At 42.7% G+C, this 26,565-nt stretch overlaps 1 protein-coding gene across 1 annotated transcript; it reads right to left on the bottom strand.

The window, feature by feature from the left end:
* Positions 1-1,189: 1,189 nt before the first annotated feature.
* Positions 1,190-24,505, bottom strand: LOC146973292 (serine protease HTRA1A-like). The gene is made up of 9 exons (XM_085799661.1): positions 23,795-24,505; positions 16,661-16,760; positions 15,794-15,998; positions 5,483-5,677; positions 5,366-5,398; positions 5,137-5,251; positions 4,454-4,511; positions 3,979-4,074; positions 1,190-1,865 (listed from the first exon to the last, which is right to left on the bottom strand). Exons 1-9 carry the CDS (start codon positions 24,258-24,260, stop codon positions 1,697-1,699), a joined length of 1,437 nt encoding a protein of 478 aa, XP_085655787.1. The 5' UTR covers positions 24,261-24,505; the 3' UTR covers positions 1,190-1,696.
* Positions 24,506-26,565: the final 2,060 nt, after the last annotated feature.

Genomic DNA, 26,565 nt, shown 5'->3' with positions numbered 1-26,565 from the left:
TCTAAATGCTTTTTCTTTCTTTTTTTAATTTGAAAAGTTGCACCTTTTGACCGCAAATCTGAACAAAGGCCTGGTTTTGTTGTGGCGCACCTGAACAATGCCCTGATAAATGTTTTGCTCCAAACAAATAAATAACAATTCATAGGCTATACATTTTAAGTGCATACAAGGTTCTGTAAATAGGATTTTAAACAATAATGTAGCAGTAAAGACGTTCTGTGTGTGATTTCATGCAATAGCCTACTACAACGTTTAGGTGAAACCAACAGCAATCAGGTGAAATTCTCCCAGAATCTCCCAGTGAAGGAACCATTTCTTTTCTAAGCCAACTTTATGGGATTTGAAAGATAAGACAATATATAATGTCAATACTTCATGTATCAATAAATGGGTTATTTAAATTTGATTAAGTTTGTCTATCATTTATAACCTTGAAAAGTAGTTGCAGTAGTATCAATTGCTCCATTTCTCAGAAACCAATTCTGTGCCTCACCATTAAGATGGCCGCTTTACACAGATGTACAGATGCAAAGCACAGTCTTTACTGTATGTCCTTCTGTGCTTTAAACCTACAAGTAAAACTGCTGAACTCTGATTTAATCTCTGGTGACAGGGCAACAAAACAGACGAGTCAGACTTGAGTTATAGAGGGCTACAAAAAGAAAACAAGAGGTTGTGCAGTCTTTCCATTGCAGATTTCACATGTTGTAAACGTGTTTTTGGTCAGAGATTTTCTCGTATTGTGAGGCTGTTTGTAGTGAGTGGTGGTTTTTGCAGTTCTCACGAGATCCACTTCATCATCTTCATCCAAAATTCATGTGGCAAACAAACTAAGCGTATTCATGGGAGCCCTACATCTGCAGCCACTGCATTGTGGGTCAGATCTGTGCTTGGCTCGCACTCCTGTCTCTGAGGTCAGCCTGTAGAGCCCCTGGCCCCACAATCACACCAGACCAGTATCAAGGCCATATGAAGGCAATAAAATCAAATTTAAACCAGATCCTGATTGCTTTTATGTCCCCCTTGTGTGAGTGTGTCCACAACCAATGGTTGGAAACGCTATGCACTCACACAAAGAAAATATTGTAATATTGCTTGGTCCAGTCCAATCTCAAAATGTGTGTCTCTTTATATGTGCATAAAACTGAGTGGAAGAGAAAATGAAAACAAAATGAGAAAGTCAGCACAGTGAGTGTCTAAATAAAAGGTCAATCCTTTGTTTTATTCTCAGTATACATCACATGGTCAACAACAACATTCTACAGTACTTTAAAAAAGAGTTTAGAAAACAACAATGATACAAATCAGATTTGCCCAGGAAGTCGCTAAATTGCCTAAAAGGCCTGACTGAGCAAAAGTCCATGTTAAAAAAGACACAAAACAGGAAAAAGCAGATGGAAACAATATGGCGATAACCAACTTCTGATGTTTGTGACCACACAGTAGTAGCGTTGATGAAAGCATTAGAGACTAAAAGTGAAAACACACATGGGAAACAAAGTACAGCGCTGCTTTTTAAAGCATCTGTAAAGTCGTTCCTTTCAAGGCAAAACCAGAATTTTCCTGGATGTGTGGCGCCACTGGCCTTTGGCCACAGGGAGAGGGTGTGTCAGTGAAGCCCCTCCCCGATATAAAGGTCCACTGGTGATAAGTAAAAACCTAGCTCCAGCTCCTGCGGTGTGCGGTGTGTGGAGGGTCAGGGGTCAATCTCCATGGCCACAACGGTGAGGATGGCGTCCTCGTTCCCACGGCGCACTACTACCCTCAAGGGGCCGTCTTTCTTGATGGCGGCGCTGACATCGGTCGCTGATGAGATCCTCTGGCCGTTGATGGAGATGATGACGTCGTGCTCTTTCAGTCCACCACTGGAGCAGAGAAGAAGCAGACCTTCAGTTCAGTGAATATTGTGGGTATATGACATTTCCAAAGCTGATTATTTTAGTATTGATGTGATATTCTGGCAAAGCTCGAGCCACTAAGGATGTGGAAGGCAACAATGGCCACTGACAGGGTTATGTGTTGACTTAGAGGTTGAAGTGTGTGATAACAGTGTCACCACTTGAAGACCAGCTGTTGCAATCAACACCACATCACTCTACTGATTTCCTGTCAGTGTCACACTCTGACAACAATAACAATAACAACAAAAGATGAACGACACTCTGCATGTGGTTTAATCAGTGTTGATGTTGTAAGAACTTCACTCTCAAGATACTAAAACCATTCATGGACTGATCTGTGTAATTAAAGCCTCATATATCTGATTCTTCTGATCTTATGTTTCCATTGTTGTTCTCAGTGACCCTGGTTTTCATATCTGTGAAAACAGGTGTTGCCATTTATTTTTGAGTAAACTCCACACACACCATCTGTTAACACTACTACAAGAACTATTTATATTCAGCAGATGCAGAGCAGCAAATGCGTATAAAAGCCATAAACTAGCAAATCCTATCCTTACTATTTGTATTAGGCCCAAGCAAAGGCACTATTGCTATTTGAGTCACATCTACTAAAAACTACAGTGCCAAGCTGTTTTACAATATAACTTCTGGCTTTATGACATTTTTATTTTGTTTTATATGAAAGCAGATATTTATTACCCTTTTTCAAACATTTACATCTTCAGATCTTCTGAAGGAACCGATGTTTTTGCAACCGAGTGCCTCACACATGTAAGTACTCGGAGAATAATGAACTTTTGCCGGCTCTTGTCTTTTCATTGGGTTTGTGAACAGTAAGAAAAGAAATTTTAATCACCAACTTTATCTTTTAATGAAGAACTGTGTCAGTTTTTACAGCAGCTCTTTTCCTCTATTTACATAATGTGTTCCTCCTTAGGTTTTAGTGGAAAGAATAAAACAGCATTTAATGGTCTACAGATGTAATGGCTCACCAACTGCATATTATGTGTTTCCAGTTTTACATACAGTACAAACTTACTATATTTAACCTGTATTTTGGTCACATTTGCTTAGACAATCTAAATCAATACATCTGTTCTGAGAGTTGTAATGGTCGAGTTATGACAGCGAAGTTAAAGCACTAGGCAAATGAAAACAAGTTGGCCAAACGCATGCACATCATTCATAAAAAAGAAAATAGTAAACTTGAAATCACACACAGACCAAGGCAGCAAACAGCAGTGATATCAAAAGCTAGTTTTCAACACAGCTGCCTAATCACAGCCACATGCAAGCACAGACCACCACACCTTGACTCGTAACAGCATCCATTTACACAACCCTCATTACATTCAGCTGCTCTGACACCTCCAGAAAACACAGCAAATGGAGGGTTTGTCTACAGTAGGGTCAAGATTTCCAAAGGCCGTAAACCAACACAAATCAGCTTGAGATCAAAAGCATGAAAGTGCAGGCTAGAAAATAACACGGACTATAACGGAGCACCACAGAAATGTTATGATGCAAAAAGCAGGGTGATTTGAGCAATGAGTAAACTATGATGAGGCCGTGTCGGGGAGACCACTCTGGAGTTGGGCTGGGTGGGCAGGCGCAGGAAAACCACAGCGCAGCCAGTAACCTCCCTGCATGAGGTTTTAAGGAAATAGCTGACCTCAGCATGTCCCAAGCTCCACTCTGCTGGAGTTGTGGTGGTGGCTGATTGGAGTGGGCTGCGATTGTGGGAGGAGGGGGATATTTTAGAAGGCCAGGCACTGCAGGCACGCGGGAGCAAGCTATGAATTTACGTACTACCGAGACAGTTGTGTAGGAGACTGTGTGTGTGTTGGAGTGTGTGCACACTTCACACTAGTTAGTGGGGAGAAATAAAATACAGGAAGGAAATTAAATATACTGTCTGTTTGCATTGTGAGATGGGAGCTGCGTGGAGAGTGATGAGAATCTTGTGCACGTGTGGAGCGAGCGTATAGGGCCAAAGACAACACCCCACAGCTCAGAGAGAGTCAGAGACGACTTGAAAATTGCAGTTTGCTGAAAACCATACTGTTATCCTTACATTGCAGCCGGTGTCTTTGCAATGACCTCCATAACATAAGCTCCAGAAGTGATGTCCGGGAAGTCACGATGTCGAGTCTTCAACTCTTTGGCCAGTCTAGAAAGTAGAAAAGAGGGGGAAATCTTTATCTTGCACACAACTAGAAGCGGAAATGTTGTAATATCTAACACATTTCTGCAGATATAATGCTGATATTTCACTGTTGATGTAAACTGTGTATGCAAACATAGCAAAAGCAGATGCTTCCACAAAGGGTCACTGAGCGGTTAGAGAAAATAGAAGTCATGTGAGTCACGTTATGGCTTTTGCAGTATCCAGATCTGAACCCGGCTGAACACCTATGGGGGATTTTGGAGCGGCACAACACCGCAATACTCAGTACCAAGCAGAAGTTTAAGTTGTTGTGGCCTAAAACCTTCCTAAAATGTTTTTCTTTAATTTCTCACTTATGTGTGCAGCACAGTGTGTAACTTACGCTGGGGTGAGAGTCATCATCCTCACACCTATATATTTCTTCTTAGCAGCTGTTCTCCCTAGAGATAGACAACAACACATACAAATACAATCATTCATGCTCTTGCCTGCAACAGTTTTTAGTTTTATGGAGGTAAAAAACTAAAAATCCTCCAGGGTGTTTTTTCTTCTTCTCTGTAAATCAGACAGTAAATCACAGATTATCTTGCAGGGCAATGTGCTGCTCTGCCTGTTACATAGTCCATCTACTATGTGGTTCATGGGAGTTTTTTGTTTTTATTTCATCATACACATCGATCAAAGTGAGAGGACACATTGGCAGGCACATATAAAATACATGGGTTTGCTGCATGGTCCAAGATACTACACAAGGTAAAGGGTGAAAAGCAGTAAAATAAAAGGAACAACCTGGCATATATTGGCCTTTTCTTCTTTGTAGTTTATTTGCAATGTCATAACCTAGTTAGGTAATGTTGGGCACAGATTCATAAGGCCAAATGTGGAGCCAGTATAATATCTCAAGAGAGCACACACAGATAGAAGAACAACCACAGAAATGGTGTGCTGAATTATATGCTGCTTTACTGTAAATCCACATGTGATCTCTGTCCAACTCTTGCAGCCAGATCTCAATGAAAGCAATAAAATGGAAGAATAATGAGGCATGTCAGTGAGAGCTCATACCTCTAGACTGTCTGTCATAGGACTCTGCCAGGAACTGTCGTATCTTGTCTGAGGGGATGGCAAAGGAGATGCCGGCCGTCACTTTCAACGTATTGATCCCGATCACCTCGCCATCCTAAAACAGCAAACTTCAGCTTAACTTCCAGCAGAAAAAAACAACTGTACATTATTATATGGAATGTAAAACTTTGGTCTTTCTGCTGCCAAAATAAAAAAAAAAACGACTTACCAAGTTTAGCAGAGGCCCTCCAGAGTTGCCGTACTGTCAAAAAAACACACACTAGTTATTATTGTTTTAATAGAAAAAAAGTGTTTGCATGATGATAAAGCATCTCCATTCACATACATTGATGATGGCATCGGTCTGAATGTAGTCCATGTCCGAGTTGCGCAGGCCCAGCTCCCTGCCCCCTCGCTGAGTGGTGCTGACGATTCCCGTGGTAACCGTGTTCTGGAGGGAGAACGGGCTGCCGATAGCAACCACAAACTCCCCTGGTCGCAGGTCTGATGAGCGGCCCAGCAGCAGCACGGGCAGCTTGTTCTACAGGAGAGGAACACAAAGGGTTAATGTCCATTTCACTGCAGGTCAAGGTACTAGGTTTTAGACGTGAGGGTTTGCTGAATAAAACCATGGTCGTGTAGACAAGGATGAAAGAAGACGAACATAAAATGGACCAATTGGAAATTAGAATAACATGAAGGACTGCAAAAAAGGCATTGACACATATTGACATGACATGACATACTGACATTTATTAGCATGTTTTCAAAGGCTTTCACACAGACAGAATAATGAGATCTGGCTTTTCCAGACAGACAGTGTGTGTGTGTTAGTAAAAAAGTAAAAGCCCTTCTACCGGCTGCTTCTTTATTGCAACAGACAAGAGCTGTGAATTTTAATATTTAATATTACAGCTCGCAATGAGGCAATATTTACAAGATAATAGGAGCTGGAAAGTAAGGTGAAAGCTTTTCTGTATTGCTTTACTAATAAGGGTCAGCTGAGGAAGGAATCTAATCTGCATGTTAAAAAGGGACATTATTAATCTGTTTATTATTAAATTCATACACTGTTAATGCACTGTGGTGTCTGGTTAATAAAAAGCAGACCTTTAAAAAGAAAAAATCACAACCTTAGTGTTGCTTTAGCTGCGATTACTCAGCAGAGCTTTCAGGACAACTCATGATTGTGTGGTTTTATGAGTGGACACTAGGAAAATAATTGCAGCAAAACCACAAGTCCTCTAAACACAACCCACTCAACGCTGCATGGCAAAACTCCCGCACAAAAACAATTACTCCTTTACCCACTGCAGGGAGAAGTGACATTTATGCCAAACAACTGAACTAAAAATGCTAACAATCAATATCAAAAAGCTTTATTTGTTGGACCGAAAATCTCTCTTAATGGCGAGTGTGTGCCAACAAACCACAGATGCTGGAAAAGCGACTGATATATGGTGAATAATGACTACTTTAAAGCCCTGCTACACTGAGCAGTGGAAACCGGACTACATGAGAGCTTGCCTCAGCAGACAGACGCAGAAAGGATATATTTAACCATCCGCAGTGACAGTTTCCTTCTTTGAATGAAATCATCTCCGCCGGGCAGCCCGCAGGCAAAGCCCACGCGGCGACGAATCATGACGTTGAGTCTGTGCACACAGACCCAGGCACAAAAAAAGAAGAAGAAAAAAAAAAGAAAAAGAACCTGTGCACTCCTCCTCTGTATCCATTTTGTTTACTTAGGGTTATAAATAGGTGTCAGAGGAGGCTGCAAGGTAACTGAGACAGCAACACAAGTTGGCACACATAGGACAAAAGGATCTATGTGAAATATTCATACCTAGTTCAACATTCACACATTACAGGCAAATCACAAGTAAAACATAAAACGTGACGCCTCCATGCGCCATGTGTTTACGGATGTAGTTCGAAAACACGCTCACACCTGATTCCTAAACGAGTTTGAACAAAAAAATAGGAAACTGGATTGTGAGAAAATGATTAACACACACTTTTAATTCAGCCGTGGGTGTGTTACACCTCGCTGTAAACGATCCTGCCCCTTGAGGTGAAGTTATTATTAGAAGATGACAAAGATAGTGATAGCCAGTAAACTGAGGAAGAGAACCTTTCAGCCGTACTTTCCACCTGCCACCTTAACGCACACGCACACGCACACGCACACGCACACGCACACACACATATGCATGCACAGACTTGCAAGTACAAACACGTATATGACACAACTGTCCAAAGCTGTCTCCCTGACGCCTGTGGGCTAATTTGAACATAGTAAAAAAACAAAGTAAACATAGGACAAGAACACACACACATGCTGTAGAGGTGAGGTGTGTACATAAACATAGGGAACATGCATTTGGCATGTGCAAACACATATTAACAGACACCTGACACAAGAGCAGCAGTCTGTATAATAATCACCCCCCACCCCCACCCCCACCCCCCTCCCTTCACACCATGAGATAAGAGTATAACCAGATGGAGAGAGGAAGCAAGAGGGACACACACATAAAGACACACACACAGTTGAGAGAGGGGATGTCAGTTGGATGTGAGTCACTGCCAAGACATTTGGGACCAGGCCACTGCTGGTCACCATGATTACGATAACAGTTAGTGATACCAGGGGGTGTCATGGCGACTGTTGCTATCAGGTGAAAACCTCGTACATGATCGAAAATGTTAGGCTTTGAGGAAAGCTGACTGAGTTGTTTTTTGTAATCCTAATGTGTTCTGGAGGAGTTTAATAAACGCAGCTCATAGACGTCTCTCTCTCTCACACACACATACACACACATACACACACCCCCACAAATTCACAATGCATTCAGAAAAAGCATTTACAAATGGTGCAAAATGCATCAGTTTGCTGACAACCGAATGACGCCTACGTGAGAAGGCAGAACAAACACTGGAAATACAGGCTGCGCCACTTTGTCAAAGACCCCGAGCTTACATATCGCTTACTAATCATGTCTAGTCAGCGATCTGGAACGACTCGTGGAAAATCATCTCACCACGTAAGTTTCGCCTCTCCACGGCCACCCAAGTGACTCACCCTGCTATTTCAGATGAAGGTCAGGAGGATGCACTGGTCCTTCACCAGAAAGGCACTATAGCCGCACGTAAAGGAAGGAGGCGAGGTGAACGAGGGGAACAACAAACACCACAAACCACAGGAAGGGAGTCTGAGAATGTGAGACGAATGAGTCAAAGGCAGTTTTGTTTGATATTACGTTGATGCATGCAGCCAGTGCTGGCAGGGAGCAGCTCATGACCAAAATAAAATATTTAAAAAAAAACACACATCTTTGGTTCAAGACCCCAAAGAGCACTCATTTTGGAAAATCTAGGGAAACTACGCTGCATGTGCTGCTGAGCTCTTGAAAAATATCTGATGTGGTCTTCTAGGATAGCATCTTGTTTCTGAAAATGAAAGATTCCTGTTTAGTTAGGAAGGAGACCATATCATTGCCTCACAAGGATGATGCCATAGATTTCTCACTCCCAAGTCACACAGCAGACCACGTTTTTCATGTTCCGGAGAGTTTAGATAAGAGAGAGAAGTGGGGCATCAGATTGTAGGAGGGGAGGACCAAAACAGCTTTGGCTTGATAGAAGAAGTTATTGTAAGGAGCATGTGTTGGGAAAACTTCCAGACTCTCTGAGGTGAGTTTTGATCTGTGGCACGGAGACAGATTTAGTCACAGTTAGGGTTATCTGGGCGAAAGGACAGTAAGACAGATAAGCTGGCAGCGGGTAAAGCAAACAGATTGGCTCGAGAAAAAAAAAAACAGCGGCGAAGTTGCTATAGCGATCTGTCACTGCCACAGTGTTACGGCCTCGTTCGATTGGAGGCTCATTTAAAAGCCGTTACACTAACTACCATTTTACGACCAGAAGGCCAGGTGCAAACTTTTAACTGTAGTGGAGCTGGGATGGACTGAGGGCCTAATAGTTCCTGAGACACGTGTGTGTTTTTTACACACACACACACACACATATTATGAACACACAAAGAGAGAGAGAGGAGGTTGCCCGAGCGTGAACTCTCACAAACTTCGAGTCTGTAAATTAAAACCCACACACCTGGCACTGCTTATATATACAGCCAGACCACTTCAAAATACACACATTCGGACACAGAAGCTGTTTTGGTTGGGTCAGTGTGCGACCCCCCCACCCCTACACAACTGTACGTAAGCCCAACTCCAGTCACTTAAGCTCTCCTGTTTCTCTCATACAGGTGACTTCAAAGCAAGGAAACTTACTTTTATAAGTTCTACTTTCCTAAATTCATAAGCACACAGAGGTATAGGGTTTTACTGCTGACGTCTGAACTCATGCCCTCAGGCTTGTGCTAATGCAGATTAAAAAAAACAAAAAACACACACACACACACAGGGCAGGTTTCAGCATGCTCATACATATAACAACACATCGAGCCAGAGGATCAGGAGATCAGGCAGAGGGGCTGGAGAGAGGGGACACTGTGAGTGCGCGTCTTTGTCTGCCCGCCTGGATGCTTGTATGGTGTGTAACTCACTCACTTGTGTGTGTGTGAGTGCCTGTTTGTGCATGTCTGGTAGACCGACACATACACGGAGATGTACGTGAGTGTTGTAACTAAAATCTTACACAATCTGTGAACACCACAGACGTAGGTGCTCATCAAAGTCGAGGTCAACAACACACGAGGACCGGACTTGGCTGAAGGGGGGGAGCGGCTCCTCGCGCTGTCGGTATAACATCAACATGTTCAAATCACGGCCGGCTTAACCATATCCTCGCAGACACACCAGTATGGAAACCACTATAGTTTCCATATGTTGTTGGGAAGGTTTTTTAGCCTGTATAAGAGCAAACACATGTCTGTGAGCTCCGTGTGTATGTTCCACTCTGTGTAGTTTTTGCATGAGAGCTCGGAGGATTTTGAGGGCGTCTCGGCTCTGGCTAGACACCGCAAAACTTTGAACTGCACAAATCACAATGATGAGAGGAGATGTGGTCTTACGTGTTCATTTGCTTCAGGAAAAGGCCTTAAATATATCAACTACACCTCCTGGTATTAGGTCATTCTTGTATTTATACAGCATTGGAATGTTTCACTGGGTTTTACCCCACATCTTGTCCTGAGTGCTGGGATACGCTCCAATTCTGACCTTGAATATTGGATGAATGTTTCATTCTCTGCTCTGAGTGAAACATATGACGGTAACACTAATTCATATACGTTTTATATGTCTAGAGCAGTTATGTTGTTGTCTAGACTGTTCTTTATGAGGCTGGGGGAGCTCACTGGACTCAATCAGCTCCGAGGGTCCCTGAATCCTCTTTTGAGAAGTGAAGGGTTATAGCTCAGTCTGTAGGTGTTTCACTTTCCTAAAGCCTCCGCCCAAATTGTAGAGTATAGCACTGGCAATAAATGAGTTAGTAGATAATAAAAAGGCACATCTGGCTTAAGAGGCAACACCTCTTTCCAGAAATCAAGGGAACACAGTATCAAGGAGTTTGGAAAGCGGTTTCAATGCTATGAAAACTATTCCCAGTGAGATATGTGAACTTTACAGAGTAAACTTGTTGCTACTGTGATGAAGGCCACAAGACAAATACCATTCCCCTCCATGTTTGATTACAGAGAAGCATCACAGAGCACAGACAAATAAAAAAGAAACATTTTCACGGCTACACTCTGATTAAATTTGAAAATGAGTTTTTTGCTCAATTTAATGAACCAAACCTTGACAGTCAGATTAGATTGCAACATTTTTTTCTTTCTATTTAGCACTAAAAAGTAAATCAGTTGCTTCTCAGTTAATGTCAATGATGCCCTGTTTGTTATTAGATCATCTGACTGGTGGATTAGAAACATGTAAAGTGATGTCATTGCCTGGGAAAAAACTGTTTAAAGCAAGACTGCTGCCCATCCAGCAGGCTTGGAAAACAATTACACAGCCAAAAAGTAGGGCAAGACAGAATAGATCAAGACCCGGCAGGGCAAAACAGTGTATGCGTGTGTGTGTGTGTGTGTGTGTGTGTGTGTGTGTGTGTGTGTGTGTGTGTGTGTGTGTGTGTGTGTGTGTGTGTTTCTTGGCTCTTTTCCCGCCCAAATGCATCTTTAAGCATGGGAACCATTTTATTTGTAGGGACAAGGGATGAAAAAGATGAAGAGAGAGGATGGGTGAGGAGGAGAGGAGGATGTGATTCATTTCCCCTCCGCCTGTCTCTGAAGGACGACACGCAGTGCATTGGAGCGTGTCCTTCATGTCCCTGCAGTGGGCCATCTTAAAACCCTCCATATGTGCACACAGACACACAGAGAAAAGCTGATCTGAATAATTGATTGCAAGATTTTGTTTTTTTCTGTCAATACTGCTCATTCTGGCAAATGTGGACATCTCTAACTTCCTGGGGAAACATTTACCCGATGTTGCTGATAAACAGAAACGCAGCCACAGATGATGCGTGGAGGCACATTCCTCTCTTTCCTCCCCGCACATAAACACAGAGACACACACTCACACAAATATATATTCCAATAACAGCCCTGTCCAAACCAGCTACAGGCAAATTTCCCAGCAAGAATGGTTTAAAAGTAGGTGGTGGGTAGCACAGAGACACAAACAGTGCCATTGTTTTCAAGGGACCATATTGGAAACATGAGGGCACTTTTCTTTGCCTCACTGCAACAATTGCATGGCAGATTTTTGCATGAGGGTTGAGTTAATGGCTCATTTATTGGAGACATGTCAAGTGAGATTGAGGTCTTTTTGAGGCCACATATCTCTACATCAAGTGTGGTGTTGAAAACAGGCCGAAAATATCAACTATTAAAATTTGTAGTAATTTATGTAATAGCAAACTCCTTTGTTTCACAAAGAAGTTGGCAAAAGCATCTTCTTTTTTGGCTGAGAACTGTTGATCTTGTTAGCTGAAGTGAGGGCGGACTCTGGGAGATTTTATCAGGCTAAATGATTAGCAGTTAGAATTAGCTTCAGGAGTTAGTGAAAACTCTGTCTCCAGAAAACTTGTTTTGCATGCAAACCTTGAAAAATGCTCTTTAATACGTCATTGCTCGCATCACAGCTACGTACAAGACATTGTGTTGAAGATTCGCTTTTTCAGGCTGAAAGCTTAGAAATAAAAGTCCATACACACCGGTTTTAGCACATGGAGAAACTGCTTTGCTGTTTCGGATTCCTGAGTTGCAGTTTGAAACAAGAATCGGTGCTTTCACTGCATCCAGGAGAAAGCAGTGTAGTATGAAGCAGACTCACGCAGGGTTCATGACTGCACAAGTCGTGTGATAAAATGATTTGGAACGATACGGAAAAATTCCCTGCACAGTTACATTTAAGTGTTTTGAAGTCATTCCAAGACATTATGGCTGCTGCTTGCACGTCTGTGGGGGTCAGCATAAGTTAATATGATTAAATGCATTTCTGTCCAAGTCAGCAAGCTCTCCAATCAAGACCGAGGCCTTCCAGGTACAAGCGAAAGTATCCAACTCATTGTGGACGTTTCCAAGTGAATGTGACTGTGGCCAAGAGAATAAGAGGCCTTTTAAACCTGAGGAACAATGAGCTCTATCTTTATTGTGCCGTTGCCACATCACACAGTGCACTCATTAGCCTATTAGCTCACACAGTCCTTCTGACATATGGATCCATTTTCCAGGCCTTGACCACATCGCTCCCTCTGTCTCTGTCCCTCTTGCTTTCTCTTTCCCCCCCTCATACTCTCTACACAGGAACAAGTGAGCACAGCACTTCTCCCCCCTCCCCTTCCCCTCTGAAGTTCCAGCTGCTGTAGACAGACTAATGTATTCCCCAGAGCTGAGGGTTAGACCACAGCCCCGGGAACGGACTGGGCCTTGCTACCAATAAACTCCAATTTCACATAGAATAGGAAAGAAAAAGACGAGAAAAGCGAGCCATTATTCTCAGGGAATAAAAAAAAAACTGAACTTAAAAAACTTTCTCACTCATAAACTGATGCAACTGTTTACAGATTATTTGTGGCTGCTTCCGGAGTGCTGATGCCGACAGCAGTCAGCGTTTATTTAATACAGAGAGAGCGCTGTGAGGAAGACTAGGAGCAGAGAGATGCGGTGGTGAAGATGGTGATGAGGGAGGGAAGGATGTAGGACTGAAGAACTGTACTGTCTGAATATAAATTTGTTGTTATGAGTTCCTGGCTAAAGACCTGAGACTTAGGATTTAAAGCTCACTTAAGTCTTAACTTGCCCAGAATACAATCAAAGAGCTTTTGCTTGCTGTAATTGTTCGTCCGGTCCATGCTGACCATCAACAGATCACTTTCCAAGTCAATTTCAATCTAAATGATGGTGGTTACAATCCACAGCCCTTGTTTTATAAAAATATGCAAAATTAGTAGAAGGCTTCAGGGATCTGATTAAAATAAATAAATAAAGTGGATTTTTAATGAGCCGCATTGGTGAACCAATCACAAAATTAGGGAATTTCTCACTAAACAAATTATAGCTGAGCTGAATCACCAGTTGCAGCTGTATTTTCTTTAGGTACTGAAAAAAAAAACACCCTGTGGCGATGTAATCCAAAATGACAACTTCCCTTGCACTCCTGCCCTTTTATTGTAACTCACTCATCCTTTAATTTCCCCATATGCGTTAACTCTCACTAGCTCCAAACACACACACACAGACACACACACACACAGCGCCAACTCTCCCTCATTAGCCGAAATGCCAACAGCTCCATCCAGATCATGTGGCCTTTTCAAAGTGACCACAAGTCTCTTGGGTCTTCATCACCGACTCACGGCCTGGATGACCCGATTGCACTTCTCACAATGACTTACACTCTTTCGCAAAACAAGATTGCTCACGATGATGAACTGGTTTTCTCATAGTAATGACACCTTGGATACGGCTGACTGTCACTCGATTAAATTTAACCTGCTTTATTACAACCGCCCATTGTTTGCTAACCAGATACGCTGTCACACGGAGGAATGCTACAAATACATACTCAGAGGAAGCCTGGAAAATAATTGTCATATACGAGTATCAACTGACTCCAACTACACAGCACAGAGGCTCAGCAGAGCATGTGATGCAAACAAAAAAGCCCCCTCCCCATAATGAGCCAGACTGTCATCAACAATCTGAGCAGCTTTTATTATAGGATGATCAAAAACAAAGCATCTGTCACTGCTCTTTTCCGCACTCTTTCCTCACACTGTCAGCCAAACAAAACCTGAATGTTTCAACTTCTTTTCAGAATTGGGGGTCTTTGTAATACACCTTGTGTTGCTGTCATGAACATCTATTCAGCTGTGTCACCCAGCCATGAGAATGAGCCCCATAATGCACCCTGCTCTGCTACGACTTCCAGTCAATAGGGCCCTGGCTTTCTGCCACGCATTCCTCCACTTGACTCTTAGCTGTGATCAAAATATGATGAGTGGAACCAGCTCCAGTTTGACAAAACATCCTCCAAATGTCCCGCGCAGCAAAGCTCAGAAAGTTATTTACCTCTTTTCTTTGAAACAGCATCAGCAAAGTGGCCATAGCTACACGTTTCCGTAACAAGCGACCGTCTCTCCGAGCTGCTTTGCGAGATGATCTGTGTGATATCTGTCAGTTGTTTTTGCAGCCTGTTGCGTCTCTGCGCCAACAGGATGAGGACTGACTGTCAGCCAGCTGTCTCTTAAAGACCTATTTGGCTGCACCTGCAGTCTCACTTTACTTCAATTGGACTCTGTATAATCTCCCAGATTTAGAATATTTTCATGCCAGACTCACAGACTCACAGCCTTCACATTTTTTAACAGTTAAATGGGTGAGTTACAAAACAGACAGTTAATGTTTTGATCTTATTGCAGTGGCTGACAGAAAACTTTGTCAAGATTACCTTTGCAGATTTTCATATTTCAAGTGACTCATGACTCTTTGCATCGAGGTTCATTTGTGGAACAAGGATTTTGTCCACATCCATTATTCTCATCTTGGCGAGCCACTGGTCTATAAAGTGAATCTGACGGGTTGTTAGATTATAGAACCTGACAAGTTGTTTCTTCAAAAAGAAAAGTGGGAAAAAAAACTAGTCATAGGCACTTGTGGTGGTGGTTGGGACCATAAGTAAATGTATATTAAAAAGCTGGAAGCCAACGGAGGGAGAAATTAAAGTTAGAGAAAGTTTAGTGGAAAGGTGGAAGAGATTTATCCTCCAATAAGACTGTTTCTCTGAGCTTAATTAAAACAAACACATGTCAATTTAAATCTCTCTTTCGAGGAATAGTGTGACATGGTGGAAAATATTGTTATTCCTTTTCCTTCGATTTCTTTTTGCAGAGTCTCTGCTGGAAAGTCTTTAAGTTGAGCTTTCACCCTTTGGCTTTCTCCATATTTTACAGACAAGAGAGTGGTATTGATTTACTCGTAATGATTTTCTCAGAAAGTGAGTGAGTGAGCATACTTCCCAAAATGTTGAACTACACCTTTAGAGGAATTTTGGCAGTAACCAAATAAAAGCAAGGAGTAAAAAAAAAAAAATGTGTGGGTCATGAAGCTCTTAGTTTCTGGATGTCAAGACACTTCGATCTACCATCCTACCGGGCCAACTGACTCTGTGGAGCTTCCACTCACCGGTGCATCGATCTTGATGAGGGCGATGTCCGACTTCTCGTCCACATCTTTGATTTTTGCATCATAGGTGGCGCCGCTCTTTAGCTCCACTTTGACGCGATGCTTATTGGCCACGACATGGGCATTGGTCACAATCTGACCGTCTTCTGACACAACGAAGCCAGACCCACTGGCCACCGCCACCTCCCGCTTGGTATACGTCATCCTGCGGGGCCAAGGAGATGATGTTAGGAGGGAGAAAGAAGAGATTAGAGTATTACTACGCACTTCACTCTTTCATCGACTGTCTTCTAGAAAAACAGCGATGTGAAAACACTAAAACCATTGCATCATGTAACAGCAGTGTAAGACTTGCAAGCTGAAAGGATGCGACTGTCAGGAAGTAAATATATAAACAAGAGGCAGCTGAGTATCCAGAGGTGAGCTGGAGAGATTAAGTATATAAAGACTTTAAGCAGGGGAAACAAACAGACATTGCAGCATTAATACATAGCACAAGTTAACCTGAGGCAGAAGAGGGAGGAAAACAGGAGATGCACAAGAGGGAGACAGGGCTGAGTGAGGCAGAGATGGAAGAAGAGCATACGCTGAAAGAGCCACTTTAAAAAGCCGGAGTGACAGACAGAACGGAGACGACGCCAGGCCGGGGATCGAGGTGTCAAAGGCGAATGAGAGGCACAGATGAAAGAGCACAAAAGCTGGAGAGACGATGAAAAGAGGATGCTGAGAGATTGAAGTGGGGAGAAAGGTGCACCGCCGACTGGTGTGGTCTGGTTAAGTACACAGGTGGGCTGTAAATTTTAGTGTGTTTCAGTCTGGCCCGTGCACACACACACACACACACACAGATGCGCACACAGCTCTTACTTGCGGTAAAGTTCAATGTGAACTACAGACGGAGCAATTCTCTCCACCACGTCGGCGATGAAGTTGTATTTGTGTCTCGGGCTGTCTGGATTGTCCTGAGCTGGAAATACAAGACACACACACACACACAGAAACAGACACACACGGAGGATTTGAGACGAGTAAAAACAAATAAAAGATGCATTGAAATACTGCATGATGTAAGAGTTGTGTGAAAATAGAAAACCTTTGCTCAAAATTGCCCTTTATCATAACACAGAACGGGGAAAAAAAGATGACAGTTCATCTGTGGTTGAGACGGTCTAGCTCAGGTCTGACACACACACACATACTGTAGCCTACACACACTCATTTACAGACACTTAACCTTGCCAATGAACCATGCAAATAAATACTTAACCCTCACCTTTACCCTTGTGGTTAATTGTACCTACACAATAAATTCTTAAACCATCAACAGGTCTCATGGCAAGACCAAACTGGTCTTCACAAGTATGAAACCACTTACACACACACATAAACTGTCTGACACTGTAGCCTATGCATGAAGACTGCCAAATTCACTGAATCACCCACCTCTCCATCTATCCAGCACTGGGCAAGTCAGGAAATGTTGACTGATTTACCTGCTAATTAAATCCTGCCCAGAAGACAGTTTAACCAGAGCTATGAATCAAGATTCCCCAGACCTTTCCCTCATCCCTGCATTCGTGAAAACCCATATTTTGCCACGTTACCTTCAACTGTTTCGCCTCACGAGGACAATTTTCAGTCATTATATTCTCTCCTCGAAGACAGAACTTTGCGAAAGTCAAAGGCAACCATAAACCCCAGGATATCAATGATTGCAGTGAAGGGTTAAGGAAAGAGAAAGAGATTTTCCGCTTGAGGTGCCGTTAAGCTAACACAAGCATGCAATGAGCACCATCTTGCCGTAACAAATGCCGCTAAATTATACAGTATGAAAACTTTGTCAACCCGCAGGGGGAAAATTCTGGTGTTATATGATGACTGGATCACGTTCAGCAGTCAGAAAAAATGTTTATGTTCAAGACTAAAGAGTCTACAGCCATGCATTGTGAGGCTGTACTTATATAGGCACTGTGGTGGCTAATGTAGTGTTTACCATGTTCACCAGTTAATTTTCCTTGCTGGCATGCTAACATTTGCTAATTAGCACTAAAACAGAAAGTAGCCTACAGCTGAGGATGATGGGAATCTCATTAGTGTTGGTCATAAAACAAAGCTCTAGACAAATTAAACTACTGACTTTGTTTTTTGGTACTAAATTTAAAGTTAAGAGATCATTAAAGTTATTTAATGGCATTAATTTTGCACCATTTTTCTCACAATCCATGTTGAGACATTTTTCTCAAAACCACGGATGTGAGCCTGCATGCTGGTGCCGGATGAAACATCAGAGGATCACCAAAGCCATTAGGACACATCCTGTGGGGAAGATGTGTATCTGTAAAAAAGTGTATGCCAAAAGTTAAGATGTTTCACAGGATAAAGGAAGATTTCAGATGCGCTACAGAAAAAAGTCATGGATCACTGGGATTTATCCTCTGAATATCTGCACAACATTTCATATCAGTCCATCTACTAGCTGTCAATACATTTCACTCAAAGTCAAAACTCCAAATCTCATGGTGGCACTAGAGGAAATAGTCGAGGGATCACCAAAGTCTGAAAGTTTCATCATCGGGGAAGCATCCAGTAGTTGATTTCTTTTAGTCTGGTGAACTGACAGACTGGCATTACCATCCTGAGAGTCGCTTTCTGAAAGAAACTTTTCTGCAAACCTCCACATAGCTATTGTCCTTGTTGAACCTCAAAGCTGTAAATCAAACAGTGAATCCAATAAATGTCACATAAGTTTCTCATCATGGTAGAAAGTAGAATTAACGGAAAGGTTGGAGTCATTTTCCCCATGCTAGCTTCACACCCGCGAGGGTTCGTGGTCAGCCTTGATGATAGGATTATGGTTGGACAGCTCAGGCCCAGTGTCCATAACCTGTGTTGTTTCTGGAGTATCCATACAGACTGCCAGTCTCTTCCACTTCACCATGTTATGAAGACTGTTGTGTCCTCACATGTTGGAATTTACTACCAGAGACAGTTTTCTACCACAACAAAGCAAATGTGAAGATAGAGGACTTAAAGAGACAAGGGGCGATGATTTGTTAGAAATGGGAAATCATGAATCAAAGTTACCTCACAGCTCAGTGATATTAGCTGAGCTTAGAGAGGCTTTCCTGCTCTACAGTTATGTTGACGGATGAGCCAAATTGAAACGCAGCTGTCTCCACAAATGCCAAAAAATTACGACTTTATCCTGAACTTTGAAATGTCACTCGTGCGTGGAGGAAAAGTAGAAATGTAAAGCTTCCTGATTAGCCTCTGATCCACATATTCCTTTTGTATAATTTTTCCATGGCTACTGAATAGTTGCCAGAGGTAACCAGCAAATTTACAGACCAGACAGCAAAAACAATGAGCTCAGACTCACTGGAGCTCAGCAAAGCCTGCAGATTCAGGTGACAACTCTCAGTAGGTTCAACCCTGTGAGTGGCCGCTTTTACATTGTACACTGTACAGTAGGCTACACAGTATACCATCCTCACTGTATTGAGGAACCATACAATGAGGTTTTCAGGGAAAGGTTAGACCTCAAAACAGGATAAACATTAATTTTCTAGAATTTAACCAGCTGTAGATCACCACCTATAGTTTCATTATTTATTTAAGCTCTTGAGCAAGTTACAAAGTCTTGAAAAAAATGATTTTAGAGTTTGTTATTTGGAAATAGACCATTTTAATCTTGGCAAAACAGTAAAAAAATTACATATTTTCAAGGTTCATAATCACTTCATGAGGGCAAATTTCAGATCTATATGTCCAATCTAATTGCTTAGGGTTAGGTTAAGGTTAAGATTAGAAATACTCTAAAGTTAAGACTTAAGAGTATCTGTTAATTGATTCAGTTGAAAAGGAAAGCTAGTGGGACATGAATGGAGCCTTGAGGGATGCCACAGGTAATAGGCTATGTGGAATGGAGCGCTGCTCAGTCCATTAAAGGCAGTGAAGATACTGTGATAAACAGTAGATGGAGGACAAGACACTCACCTTGAGACTTAGGAGTGTTTATTAATTCAGTGCTGTTATTCTGCAGGAGGCCGGTTTGGATTTTATCAGAAGTCTCTCAAAGATTTGACAGCTGTCAAGTTCCCACGGTTTCAGAGTAGAGATTGGTCTGCTGATATGGTCTACTGAGGCATCCCAGAGCTACAGAGTTTGAAAGACATACTGGTATATAAAGAGTAATGATTTTGCTTTAGGGATCTGTGACCTGATGAAATAAAGATTTCATCCATATGGAAGATATAAAACGGGAGAGTGCCGAGGGGAGGATGGGGTCCCGATGAAAGATCATTAAAAATCTGACCGGAGGATCAGTTAACAATAACAATAATCTGGAGGCAAATCAAGCGTTCAGTGAGGACAGTTTCTTTCTCTCCCTCTCTCACAGAGACTTTCAAAGCCCTCTGTCTTCATGCCCCATTACCCCTCCTCTCTCCATATATTGACCTTCACCACAAGGGTCCAAGCTCAAGATCTCAGCTCCTTTTTCTTTCCATTTTCTCCATACATAGTACCCACGGTTTTATTGGCGCCTGGAGGCAGGAGGAGCTTTTTCTTATCCTCTGGACAGCTGGATGTGAATACAGTGAATACAGTAAGGTCAGCTTTTCTCACACACTGATGCACTACTATTGGCAAACTGAGGCTTTTCTTTGGCTACAGGATTAATTCCTGAAGAGATGCAATGTATGATATTTATAAAATGGTGAATTATTCAAAACTCGTTTTTCATTATAGTAGTTGCCCAATAGTGGAAACCAAACTCCTATGAGCTTAGGCAGAGCTGTAAGAGTTAAGACAGGCAGAGTCATTTGCCTAAGTGTATGCTAATTAAGAGATGGATTCTGGCAGCTTGTGTGACTCATCACATGTGACTGTGAGTGCCAACAAGTGTAAGATCATGATTCGTTTAGTTTTCATGAGGCTCTGCTTTCTTTCTGCACTTAGTAAGATCCACTTTGGAGCTTTCTGCTGTTTTACAATCACACTTTGGCAAGATGCTGAGGTGACCCAGTGTGCAAGTGTGTGAGCAACTCTAACTAACCTCACTTTTCCATTTCTAATTCTGCTTCAATTTGTCCCATAACTCAAAGGAAATTCAGTTTTCCATTGGGGACTTGGGACACAACCAAGTCCCCACACAAACACACACACACACACACACACACACACACACACACACACACACACACACACACACACACACACACACACACACACACACACACACACACATGAGAGTGAGTGAGAGGAGAGTTTTAGCAGCATAATAAGAGTAATGAAATTCAAACATTTCACATTTTGTTTTTAGAAAATTATGCATGAGGATCAAAGAGATACAAAGACCTGCTGTTGGAATATAAATGCACCGAGAATCCAATCCTTGGAGAATTTTAATCTGATAACTTTAAAGCTGCTTATATGACTCTGCAGCTCATGGATTTTAGTGTTAATGCAACACTTAATGCAACGTTTAGTAAGATTTATCACTGTCCAACTGTGAGGGGAGACAAGAGGAGAAAGAGAAGGGGGGAGGTGTGGACAGGAGGAAATGGCATCAGGTTTGTTTATCTTATCAGTACGATCTGGGGAAAGACATGCAAACATAACATTTCCATTTTGTAATCAGAATTTGATGAAATCCTGGGAAGGGACATCCGACGACAGAGACTGCAGCGAAGGTGGTTGAGCAGACAGAGAAATACAGAAATAATGAGTAAGAGAACTGAGAGGCCTCATGAGCAGGAAGGAAAACAGATGAGGAAAACAGGCAGACAGACAGAAAGAGGAGCAGAGACTGACTGAACAACAAAAAAAAAAGAAAGAGAGTCAAAAACACATGCACAAAGATGGTGTTTTAATATTATGAGTGGCTGAGACAAGTTGGGGAAGAATGTGCATATTCAGCACTATGTCACTAGCCTGGAGTCACAGAGTGCGAGCTGCAACATCAGCTAGCAGCGCCATATAGGGCAGCTTCAGGCTTGTATTGGCTTTTCATTTCAGATCAAAATCTAAATGGTTTGTTGAGGAATCTGCATGATCGCAACTTTATTATTAACCCAGATCCCACATGTACTCAAGAGCCAGTAAGTGCAGCTCTGTGTCACTAATGGGTAATTTGGGGCATCCTAGATCCATCCATCCGTGTTGGTTCCCTTCCAGCCCCCCATCCCTTGACAATTTTCTAGTCAGCTTCTCCGCTGTCACTTTCAATATTGGCTTGAATTCTCTCAAGGCCGTTTCTTAAACAAATATGACCCAAAGGTCACAGTAATATTTGACCTACTTTTCTCTGCCAGAATGAACTAGTACTTGCACAGTCACCATCTTTACCGGCGTCCAGACATGCAATGACATCATGCAAACGTGTACTTGCGCGTGTTTTCTTAACATAGGGGCCAAGTTGCAGGGTAGTTTAAGATGTTTTTTGGTTTTTGGTTGTTTTGTTTTGCCAAAGTGGACAGTCTCAATAGTTTTTTTATGCTGACCTTAACAGACAATGGTATTCCCATAGCGTGGACAAAGACACATCTGATGTACTGAAGGAGATGTGACACGTTTTATTGCAGCAATGGAAATTTTCACTGGGTGCCACGGAAAATCAATAGCTCTCACCGCAGTCTTTGCTCTGGTTCAGACATGGTTAGCTGCCTGGGAATGACTTAACCATTTAAGTTGCTTACATGACTGACAAACAAATGTGGCGATACTGTCTGGCCCCACCGCCGCGCCCACATGGGTTTTTGATGTACATGTAAACCTTTCCCCAAAGTATGGGTTGCTAATCTTTTGCTTTCCCCTCGCTGTCTCCTCCCTGTTTAAAACTTCTTCTGTCTTCCACAGGCGGAGGAACGGTGGCTCTGAAGCAGCACCAGGCATTCCTTCATGTGACTGTTAAGTGTGATTTACGAGCGACAACAGAAACAGGGAGGAAGAGAGACGCTAAGAGCGAAGAGGGAGAGAAAAGGAAGGAGTTGTTGTTGGGACGGGGAGGGGAGGAGGGGGGGTGGGGGGTCTGTAGGTCTCCAAGCCTTGAGGTAAATCACGGTTCTTTGAGGTAACAGGTGCTGAAGCTCTTTTTCAGTTGCACATATGGTGCCTACTTCAGGTGACATATGTAAAACACATGCACACACACACACCAAAAAAAAAAAAAAACCTAAAGAATGATACAATATCTTTCCCTGCTGTGGCCCAACATGTGTGCAAGTATTTGAATCAAGACACATCACACAAACACACACACACACATACAGTATATAGAGCATTAATGATGATGAATGACTCACTAATTTAACCGAACAGATTGTTCTGTTTCACCGAGCAGCGGAGGTGAGGACTGATGTCTGTTTATTATTGAGCTCCACTGATTAGGGTGAAATACTTTTCATATGACACTGATGAAGTTCAGGCCCACACTGAAAAACACTCACATTTACCAATTATTGCAAAATGCATCACTTCTGTACTGTTTATCAAACTTATCAGGCTTTGGAAATACTTTCCTGTTCAGCTAATGTTTAGTCGACTTCCCTGGCATGAAACAATCAAGCACTTTACACCCATGTGACTGTAGGTTGTTCATGCCAAAGATAATCCAAAGGCTCAGCTTTACATCAGGAGAGAGCTCATGACTTCATTCAGTGAAAAAAAAACCCCTCTCTGATCAAGTCTAATTAATGCAGGGACAAGGAGGAAGCACACATGAACAGTGGGTCTTGTTTTCCAAGACACTAAGGGGATTGTGAGCCACTGAATGCAGCTTTTAGTTTTACAGTAACATCTGTGTAGTTCAAACCACAATCGTCCAGTGAGGACTTGAGGGGTCACGTTCAAGAGCAAATGGGAAAACAAACGCACAGCTGAGTTGAACTCTGCAGAAAGTTTTCCAAGTAAAGAATTAACTCAATATCATTTGTGAGGAAGTTTCATACACCCTCATTTTTTGACCCTGTTTGACCTGAAACTAAACAACCTGAGCGTTACCTTTCCCGCAGGCTCCCCGCTGAATGAAAAGAACAGGTGGCTGCTGCAGCTTCTCAGCTCGCCGGCTGACCCTCTTCAGCTCGCAGATATTCCGGTAGGAGACCCCATCGCTTCCACACACCGGGTCGGGGCTCTTGCACAGGCAGACCCCACTCTTGCTTCTCCTCCGCACCGTGGTTGTGTACGCCACCCCGCCGGGGACGGAGCACTCCAGCCCTTCTCCGCACACGGGGTCTCCGAGCTTCCCGGTGCCGCCGCAGGCTTCGCCCTCGCTGGAGCCGCACACCGAGCAGCAGTGGCAGGCGTCGAGGGTCTGTCCCGCCGGGCAGTCCGCCGGCAGCCGGGGACACATCGACTTATCACACCTCGCGGGACATCCGATAACATACCGGCTGGAGGAGATTTGCGCACCAGCCGGCGCGGACGCAAAGACAACGATTACGCACAACAACAGTGACCCAAACATGATTCAAAACTAACTAACTAGAAAAGTTTAAAGTGTAAAAAAAAAAAGTTCAAAGAAAAAAGTTAAATAAAGTATAGAAGAGCTCTGAAAGTTCGCTCTCTGCTTGCAGTGTTATGGGATGAGAGAGCTCAGTAGTGAGGAGGGGAGTCACTTCAGCTGGAGAGGCATTTAACTGAAACTCCAGCGCGCAGCCAATTACGCTGCTGTACGTCTCTGCTGGCACCGGATCATAGAGGCAACTCACTTTCTAGATAATCACAACAAGCCTGGTCATTGGTGGGGCTTTTTTTTCGTGACGTTACGTACTGAACGGAAGCGCTGCGTGGTCTCCAGAGGCGTGACAGATGAGAGAGCGCAGAAAACACGGCAGTGTGTTGACAGATGTGAACTGCGCTGTAATTAGCTAAGAAATGTGGACTTATAAAACAAAATCAGCCTAATTAAGTTGTGTTGAAGTTTTTCTCTACTGTTGCCTTTAATAAAGGAGCTCAGAGAGGTCAAGGTCAACAGCTGGAGGACAATCCAGCTGTGCCTGTGTTTGCTGAAGTCACTCAACCTGATTTAATTATTTACAAACAAGTAAATATATAAAAATTAAAAAACCCCAGTAGTGGAAAGAGTGATGCTGCCCAGATGTTTTATATGCTACACAGCTCTGCACACATCCTGCAGGCCTGTGTGTGTGTGTGTGTGTGTTTTAATTTTAAACTACTCCCTAATGAATTAGTCACTCCTGGCACTCAACACAAGCCTTATGGCTAATTAGGAAAATCATTGATGGAAAAGTTGTGTGGATTGTGGGATTTGTGGAGTTAATATAGTACTTTCACATACTCAGCCAAATTTGTTCTAATTGGAAAATAGCAAGAGAACATGATTTATCCCTTTATTATGATCTAATCCCACTGAGTTCTATGAGTTATACAAAGGGAAATAAACAACATTTAATGGCAAGATCCAAATAATAATCATCATCATCTCCCACGTTAAAGAAAACATAAATCACTTGTTTTCTTCTGATAAATATTTATGCCACAGAGCCAATGGAAACGCCATAAAATACAGTTTGAATTGATTGTTTGTTGGAATGACACACATTTCCAGTATTAACGGACTTGATTTTACTGTTCTCGAACAACAAACCTCTGTTAGGTTTAGATGTCTGTGGTGAGCTGTAAAAGAGTCCAGTAAACACACGAGGCAATGAATCAGCGCCGTAAAAGGCCTCGGCACAATGTGATTGATTATGGGTGCAGGGTCTTTGGTTTTAAAAGCAGTGGCCAGGTGAGTGGCAGGGGGCTTGAGAGACGAGGCACCCCCGTGGTGCGCTGGGTAACACAAGCCCCTGTGTCCAAAGGGTAATTAGAGAGGGGGGCATAAAGGCGCAGAGGGCAGTTATATACTCTCAGCTCAGGAAACAGTAAGCATAGGGAATGTAGACTTAAACCCAGAGTTCAGGCTTGGCTAACTCAGGTAATTAATGGGGTACATTAATTTATGAGCAGAAAGTTTTTTTGGTTTTTTTTTGTGCATTAAAGGGATAGTTCACCCAAAATTAAAATTTCACTCATTATCTACTCACCCTCATGTCGACTAAGGGCTGGGAGAATTTTCAGAGTCCTCCGTACCTTCTTGGAGTTATGGGGGGGGTCCGCGCAGCATATAATGGTTGTGAATGGTGCTCACTTTTCTTCGTCCAAAAAGACACACCAAAAAACATCCAAATACCTCCATACTGCTCGTCTGTAATGTCCCTCTTGTATTGAAGCCCCGACATGAGAAATTGTTCCGTCGGTCAGTGCAAATCTCGAGTAATTTGCACTGACACAGGAAGAGCAGTGAACTGAGACACTGGGAGCTTCCGCTACAAACAAGCTTAAAATATAGACTTATTTAATTTTTTCGGAACAACTTCTCATGTCGGGGCTTCAATACAAGAGGGACATTACAGACGAGCACTGTGGAGGTATTTGGATGTTTTTTGGTGTGTCTTTTTGGACGAAGAAAAGTGAGCACCATTCACAACCATATGGACAAATACTGCTGCGGGGACCCCCCATAACTCCAAGAAGGCACGGAGGACTCTGAAAATTCTCCCAGCCCTTAGTCGACATGAGGGTGAGTAGATAATGAGTGAAATTTGAATTTTGGGTGAACTATCCCTTTAATACACACACTGTTGACATGTATATGACCTCACAGTATCAGCAGACTATATGCTTACATGACGATGCACAGGCAGGAAACAGTGGGAAAATCTGCAGATGAAAACAACCTCTTCCATAAGTTACACCCATTCTCCAAC

Source organism: Trachurus japonicus, chromosome 15 (assembly GCF_045865225.1).
Source record: "Trachurus japonicus isolate A0001 chromosome 15, Traja_1.0".
Taxonomy (NCBI): Eukaryota; Metazoa; Chordata; class Actinopteri; order Carangiformes; family Carangidae; genus Trachurus; species Trachurus japonicus.
This window is presented reverse-complemented; position numbering and strand designations above follow the sequence as displayed.